This window comes from Xenia sp. Carnegie-2017, unplaced genomic scaffold (assembly GCF_021976095.1).
Source record: "Xenia sp. Carnegie-2017 unplaced genomic scaffold, XeniaSp_v1 HiC_scaffold_23, whole genome shotgun sequence".
In the NCBI taxonomy this organism is placed as follows: Eukaryota; Metazoa; Cnidaria; class Anthozoa; order Malacalcyonacea; family Xeniidae; genus Xenia; species Xenia sp. Carnegie-2017.
In genome coordinates this window covers 1,207,399-1,216,048 of record NW_025813486.1, presented here as the reverse complement: position 1 = coordinate 1,216,048, position 8,650 = coordinate 1,207,399, and the positions used below count along the sequence as shown (strand labels likewise).

At 34.0% G+C, this 8,650-nt stretch overlaps 1 protein-coding gene across 1 annotated transcript; it reads left to right on the top strand.

Annotated features, from left to right (window-relative positions):
• Window positions 1–379: 379 nt before the first annotated feature.
• Window positions 380–3,320, top strand: LOC124449508 (isoaspartyl peptidase/L-asparaginase-like). The gene is made up of 5 exons (XM_047000438.1): window positions 380–605; window positions 680–830; window positions 1,397–1,657; window positions 1,790–1,962; window positions 2,962–3,320. Exons 1-5 carry the CDS (start codon window positions 471–473, stop codon window positions 3,163–3,165), a joined length of 924 nt encoding a protein of 307 aa, XP_046856394.1. The 5' UTR covers window positions 380–470; the 3' UTR covers window positions 3,166–3,320.
• The last annotated feature ends 5,330 nt before the right edge of the window (window positions 3,321–8,650 follow it).

Genomic DNA, 8,650 nt, shown 5'->3' with positions numbered 1-8,650 from the left:
GCCTTAACGATATAGAATTGTTGAGAAATAGGTAACTTACACAGTCCGCTGGTCAGAGATATCGACACAATGTCCAAGGACGATGTAAATTTATGATTCCACGAATGAAATTTTTTGCGTGTAAAAAATGTTATCATTGCAAGTCGCAGATAGATGCGCACGAGTGATTCTAAAAATTTTAATGTCTTTACAACAAAGTATTTTCCAACACTGGCAGAGGTAATTTTTTGAAATGCGAAATCACATTTTTGTCTTTGAATTTTGCTAAGAGATTTCACCTGTGGAATCAGGTATTTAAAAAATTTATTTAAATTCTTCTTCAGTTACGACCTTGTTTTGTCATCATACCTCGCAGCACGATAACTGTTTTTATGTTTTCTTTATAACCTGTCTTTATTCTTAACAGTTTAAACGAACTAACGAAGGCACCGGCAAAAGCAGAAAAGTATTCTTCTAACATTTTGATCATAATGGAAGTTGATTATGAATCAGCTAAATGCATCATTGTTCAAGGTGGAGTGTACGCCTACTACAAACAAGAAGCTCCGGTTGAATATGAAAATAAGTTTAAAGAATCAGTTATACTTGGATATAACGAGTTAAGGGTTGGATTGTTTTTACGTTATATTCACAAAGCGAAATTGAGTAAATCCTTTCACTGTGCTATTTCTAATTTTAGAACGGAAGAAGTGCCGTTGACGCTGTAGAAAAATCCATTAGTTTTTTGGAGGAATGTGAGTTATTCAATGCAGGGTATGGATCTGAGTTGAACGATGAAAAGAAGGTGGAATGTGATGCAATGATTATGGAAGGACACACCTTAAACACAGGTTGAAGTTTATATAGTGTAAATTTATCGTTCAAGATAATAATCTTGGTATATGTTAGTCAGTTTTTTGTCTTCAACGCTGATTTGTTCGTTGTTATCGAAAGTTTACGGGATCTAATTGCATGTGTGAAGTGAAGCGTTCGTAAGCTTCATTCAGAAGATTAAACAGAAATAATTTACAATCGGATAAGAATCGTTAGGAAGCATATAGTCTTATAGAATATTTATTAAGAAATGTTAACAACACAACTACCCGCTCCAACCAAATGTGTATTTTTATGATATTGCCTGCTGTCATGTGTTCATACGGAAGTAAACACGAACTTCATTTAAACGAAAAAGCTAAAATCAGTAGATCACATAGGTCAAATACACCTCATTCTAGCAAACGTTAAAAGCAACTTGTACTTATTGGTATACATTACTCGCTTCACTCTGATCACAGTAGTCTGAAGGGGGACTTTAATGAAAGGCAGAAATAAATGAACATATTTTGCTTTCAAAATCTTCACATGCAGCTTTGTTACCTCTCCTGGATAAATCATGAAATAAATGTCTGTTGTATAGGTGCAGTAGTCTCCGGTCGACATTTCAAAAAACCAGTTTCTCTTGCACGAAAAATTATGGAAAATACACCACACTGCGCTCTTAGTGGGGATGGTGCTTTGAAATTTGCTGTGAGGGAAGGTTTTCCTTACTTCGAGCCTAATGAATTGATTGGTCCACCAATCGAGGGAAGAGTTAATATGCAAACGTTCTGGGATACTGATACTGTATGCGCTGTTGCAATCGATTCAAAGGGCAAATTGGCTTGTGCCTTGTCAACAGGTAAGGAAGAACGTTGTTTCGTGTGTGGTAAGAAACTTTAGATACAGAAAATCAAAAATGAATTCAATCTCACACTATCAAGCGTTGTTGCATCATTAAAATATTTTCATTTGCTCACGCTAAATTATTTAGGAGGCATTCCTGGAAAAATGAAAGGTCGTGTAAGTGATGCTTCATTAGTTGGTTGTGGTGGATATGCAAATGATATAGGAGCAGCTGCAACAAATGGTCATGGAGAGAAGTTGATAAAACTGACTTTAGGAAGACAAGTTGTAGTTGAAATGGAAAAGGGAAAAAGTGCTCAGGTAGGATGACAATCAATGCACCTGTCATGTCTTTGTTTAGAAATACTTCTTGAGCTTTTGCCTTTTGCAAATATGTTTTCTCTGTGAATTCTACTAATGTTGTAAACATACAGTAAATGTACGATTTCCCTTGGAGTTCTGTTAGTCATCCAATTTTAAATGCACTTTTTTTATCAGTGTATGTTTTTTGTTAACTTAATGTAGATAATATATTTCTTAATCAATCAGCATTCTTTGATGTAAAAATCAATGTATTGAACAAAATTAAACTTCGTTATGGCTAAAACACAATTTGTAAAAACTGGCTAACAGGGCATTTTTTTCATTTAACTTTTGTGCTCATACAACAAGTATAATTGTAACAGCTCGCACCTAAAACAACGATCACTAGTACTCTCATAAAACTAAAGATTTGCTGAAACAATGCTCTGAAACCTGTCTCCGAACAAAAAACACAAACGTCAAAGTACAGTTAATTTAGTTGAATAACAAAAATAGCAACAGTCTTGCAACCAGTTACTGTTCACATTGAGGTAATTCATAATGTTTATTAGGTACTTAAACTTTAGGTAGCTATTACACTTTTCATTTTCAGAATTTTTCATGTTTTTAACTCTTTCTCTAAAAGCATCTGCAAACAAGCGTAATTCTTTAATGGCATGACGATTGCATAAGATTACCGAAATATGTCCGGCAGTAAAAAAAGTTTGTTTTTTTCATTCAGTTTATAATTTCAATTGTGCTTCTACGTAAATATAGAAAGAAATTACAACAATTCCAATTATATATGGGAGTTATGTAGGTCTGTATTGTTTTTATTACAAAATAGAATAACATTATACGAATCAGTTTGCCTGAGACATGAGTGGGGATGTATAATATGCGTTCTAAAAATTTTTATTATTAACAATATCATGATTACCAGAAATGTATAATATTTACCTCAAATCCTCTTCTGGGTAAAAAGGTATCGTTGATAATCACCATCTTTATTTACAGCAAGCAGCAGAGAGTGCTGTGAAACTACTTGGAGAAAAAATGAAAGGACATGGAGGAGTAATTGCTATCGACAAACAGGGAAATATTGGAAAGGCATTTAATACTGATCTCATGCTTTGGGCTAGCATTAAAAACGATGAATTGACAATTGGATTAAGAGATACACAAGGAACAACAACTAGGCTTCAGGAAGAAAATCATTGAATTGATGGAAAACAATTTATACTTATTCACTAAGGTCGATTTAAAATAAACACAAAAACACCTGCACAGTTTTCTCAATAGATGAGTTTGCATTAGCCTGTGCAAACCAATCTGAGCAAAATCATTATATCAATCATAGAAAATTTGCAAATCAATCACGAAAATCAATCAATCAATTAAAACATTTGTCTTAAATTTATCTGTTTCGCCTTAGTGTTTCTTTATAAAGGAAATAGGATGTATTTCGTGTTTGCACTGGCTTATGAAAACCTAGGAGCAGTTTGTGAGAACTAGTAGTTCAAATTTCGATCTTTGCATGGTCTCTGGTTTGCATGCACTTATCTGCTCTCTAGTTCTCCCTAAGATCTCCTTGGTTTGCATAAGCCTGTGCAAACACAGTAAACATTTTTTATTTCCTAAGGGAAACACTGAAACAGCGGTGTATTCTGTTTACTCAAGACTGACAGACGAGGAATCTTCGACAACGGTAAACAAGACACATTGCTTCACTGAGACTTCACCGTTTAGGTCAATATAAGTTTTTGTCATACACCAATTATCAAAACTTGAGTTTACAACAACAAAAAGAAATGAATTATTTACTTTAAGTTTTGCTTTAGCCGACAAACAACTAGACTTTGCTTGATAATTGGTAAATACAATTTTTTCCCAATTCGTCCATATTTTATGACAGAATTTAAAGTGTACATAACACATTTTTTAAATATCTTAAAAACAAAATCCCCTATAGCTTTTCTTTTTGTAACAATGTTTGCAAAACGGACACAAATACTGATGTAAAAAGGATAAAAACAGCAAATTTTCTAATCGTAACCACTAACGATAGCAACTTCAGAATTCAATTACAAACATTATCGAAATTAAAAGATAAGGGTAGGTTTTTGATTTTTATACGTTGAACGAGGATCGAAGTTCCAGAACCTATGGAGAAATTTTCCTTTTCAACAAAATTGTTAACAAATCGACTTTGTCAGTAAACATCAAATACAACCTTTTGAAAATCCGTACCTCTACCAGCGTGACACGATTGTATAACAGCAAAATATAACATAAATGATACATGATCTCTTTTGTACGAAGCAGTCACGGTAACCCTACATTCATTTACACGAATTAAGTTTATATGTAATGCTGTATGCAATTCCATAAACGCAGTATTGTGAATATCAGTAATTGAAGTTTTCTGATCAAGAGGATGGCTGAGATGACGATAACTACAATTACAATCAGCAACCTAATTAAATGTATAGCAGAGGGTTGCACCTAGAAGTGGACCTAGTGTATATTTTTTATCCTTTGTCACGACGCAAAAGTGAGGAAAGACCTAATAAAGTTTATATAACGCCATATGCAATCCAAAAACACCATCAAACCCAAAAAAGTGTTGAGCCACTCTACTGAAGAAACTAGAAACACCGTCGAAAGGATACAACCGCTCTAATGTACCTCTATGACATTTGCTTTTTCTTTATTATCGTGGATAAATGGTCAATATTTGTGTCAAGTTACAGTTCGTAAATAGATGAGGGAAACTACCAAAAGAGTGTTGTTAGTTGACCAAAAACTTTTCAGTTTCCAGTCGCCCAGAGCATCCGGGGCACCCTAAAATACCTTTGTAACTAAAGTTCAGTGAGAGCATCGAGTTCTCAAAATTTTCCGTCATAGTTTTATTCTTGAAAAAATGACTTTTAATCACACAGGAGCTATAGTCATTTTAGGAAAATTTTTAACGAATTTTAATGTTGGAAGATATATTTGTAAATTAAAAATTATCGCTGGCCAAAACTATAGATGTCAAGTTTAAAAGTTATTCCAGAGTTAGAGCAGTAGCCTTTAGAGAGCAGTTACAGAGGTCACGTTTTGCTTGTAAAACATTCATTAGAACCTCATAAACAATAATATAGTTAATTTTGATTTTCAAATGTCGATTTGTAAACGACCATGAACCCCCTGTATTGTCATATAAAAAAACACAACAGTTAAACAGTTTTCCTGAAGTGCGTCCATAACACCTATGTCATAGGCGTTGATGACACTGAAAGTGCTTGTCAACACTTGCTTCTTTACAACAAATTCTAAAGACAGAACAGATGCTTCAGTTCTGTTAAGAGAAGTTGCAGGAATTTATGTTGCTTATACATCTCACGAAGAAATAGAAAGAGTAAAGGCTGAACAAGAGATAAATTTTAACAGTGCAAAACATGAGGATTGAGTCTGAAGCTTTCGCCATTTTGTCACTCTGAAAGTATTATGGAATAAAATGAATTTTACAGGACAAGATAAATGTAACAAAGTCCAATCTTGCGTTGGAGATGAAAAGCAAAAAGTAGAAACTCTTAGATGTTGTGTGTTCACGGAATGAAAAATACAGGGTCAAAATATTTGTGAAATTGATAGAAATAGTGGTGAATAAAAAGAAAATTTATATATCTGTGGTGTCTGGCAATATTCTATAGCTGTCTGTAAAAGGATGCCGTGTATTTTGTACAATAATATGAATATTGTCTGTGCATAAACTATACAGGGTGTATAAAAAACTACTTCTATTTGAAGTAAGCCAACAATTAGATGTTTGACACAAGTTGAAAGAGGGGACATTGCAGTAGTAAGGATATGTAATGAGGAAACAAGAAGATTATTTGAAGAGATATAGAGATATGTGTGTAACATGGCAGGGCCAGGGCAGAGAAGAAGAGGTTGGTGATGTAAAGATGGATGGTTTTGTTTCGGAAGATATATAATGAATATTGGAGTGATGGAAAAGGATGTAACGAAGAGATCATATTTACGACTAAAAACGCACTAATGACCAATAATAAAGGACGAGAAGAAGAAACGAGTCCAAAAACATAGTAATTGGAGGACAAAAAGGCTGCAGCCTCTCCAATGTTCAACTTTTAATTTTTTTATGTACAGTTGCAATTATTTCTCAGAATTGAGAAGTTAACGGAGACTTAACTGAAGTTTAAGATTGATGGACATTCTATCACAAAAAAATCTTAGTAAAAGCTTGCATGAGAAACACTGCGCAGCCTCAGGTTCATTTTTTGGAAGCCAAACAGGGACATCAAACAGCTGTCAAATGGTAACTCTGGCCAAGGGGGACATAATTAAAGTATTGCTAGTTTGTTGTGGGCATGTGAACTCCTAACTTGATTGCCACATGAGAGACTCTCAGTCAAATTTAAACTTCACATAAGCGATGTTTAATTTTTCCAATTCTATCACATGACAAGACAGAAGGGCGAAACGAGTTTAAACTTAAAAGCAAATGTATATATTAAGGACAGTAAAAAGTCCGATGAACGTCTCTTTAACGGAAGTATTTTGAAAACAATAACTTAAAATTTGGATAACAGAAAGGTTGTGTTAACGACAGGTTAACCCTTTCCTGAATGAATTTTATTTTAAATTTTGATTTGCTGTTCTGAAGCATTACTGTGCGATGAAAGGGTTATATTATGGACGACACAACAAAGTGCTCCACGTCGGTCGTGCTTTCAGAAATTGTTTACGACAAAATGCTTGAAATGCATTCCTGTTTGCTCATCTAATACTGCAGCAAGAATAGCAGTCACAGACCAGTTCATATTAATTTTCTGAGCAGACTTTAATCATCAATATGGCTACATGTTTATACTCAATGTCTTGAAATCAAAAAGTCTTCATTACTGGAGATATAACTTTATATGTGATTTTAGCATTAGAACTTACCACATTGAACTCCATTCTAGTTTGATTTTTAACTAATTTTTATGGTACTCCCTTTTTGCCATGGAAAATCGGCCTTTGTTGTAAATAAGATGCCTGTCATGTCTATAAGCAAGATAAGATTGATATCGCTATGATTTTGTTGCCTTTATTCGTTGGTTCTAAGCTTTGTCTGATCCAGATGCATACCTGGTTTGCAAAGCACAAGCAAAGATGTAAGATAAAACGAAGACAATCAACGAAGCATGGTCATGAATGCGTACAATGAAAGAGTAAAAGCCTAGGCTAAAAAAGAACAAAAGAAGTACAAAAAAACTAGAAATTCTGATGCCTTTGTCTTTGTAAGCCTCTAGAGAGAAAAAAACCATGTGTTAACTGTGTGTAAACCATGGAGGAGTGAGCAAGCTTATTTGCATTAGATATTTTTCTTTACATGAGAGAAAGAAACCATGTGTAAACTGTGTGTAAACCATGCAGTAGTGAGCAAGCTTATTTGCATTAGATAATTTTCTTTCCATGAGAGAAAGAAACCATGTGTAAACTGTGTGTAAACCATGCAGTAGTGAGCAAGCTTATTTGCATTAGATATTTTTCTTTACATGAGAGAAAGAAACCATGTGTACACTGTGTGTAAACCATGCAGTAGTTAGCAAGCTTATTTGCATCAGATATTTTTCCTTACATGAGAGAAACAAACCATGTGTAAACTGTGTGTAAACCATGCAGGAGTGAGCAAGCTTATTTGCATTAGATATTTTTCTTTACATGAGAGAAAGAAACCATGTGTAAACTGTGTGTAAACCATGCAGTAGTGAGCAAGCTTATTTTCATTAGATATTTTTCTTTACATGAGAGAAAGAAACCATGTGTAAACTGTGTGTAAACCATGCAGGAGTGAGCAAGCTTATTTGCATTAGATATTTTTCTTTACATGAGAGAAAGAAACCATGTGTAAACTGTGTGTAAACCATGCAGGAGTGAGCAAGCTAATTCGCATTAGATAATTTTCTTTACATGAGAGAAACAAACCATGTGTAAACTGTGTGTAAACCATGCAGGAGTGATCAAGCTTATTTGCATTAGGTATTTTTCTTTACATGAGAGAAACAAACCATGTGTAAACTGTGTGTAAACCATGCAGGAGTGAGCAAGCTTATTTGCATGAGATATTTTTCTTTACATGAGAAAGAAACCATGTAAACTGTGTGTAAACCATGCAGTAGTGAGCAAGCTTATTTGCATTAGATATTTTTCTTTACATGAGAGAAAGAAACCATGTGTAAACTGTGTGTAAACCATGCAGTAGTTAGCAAGCTTATTTGCATCAGATATTTTTCTTTACATGAGAGAAAGAAACCATGTGTAAACTGTGTGTAAACCATGCAGGAGTGAGCAAGCTTATTTGCATTAGATATTTTTCTTTACATGAGAGAAACAAACCATGTGTAAACTGTGTGTAAACCATGCAGTAGTTAGCAAGCTTATTTGCATTAGATATTTTTCTTTACATGAGAGAAACAAACCATGTGTAAACTGTGTGTAAACCATGCAGGAGTGAGCAAGCTTATTTGCATTAGATATTTTTCTTTACATGAGAGAAACAAACCATGTGTAAACTGTGTGTAAACCATGCAGTAGTGAGCAAGCTTATTTGCATTAGATATTTTTCTTTACATGAGAGAAACAAACCATGTGTAAACTGTGTGTAAACCATGCATGAGTGAGCAAGCTTATTTGCATTAGATATTTTTCT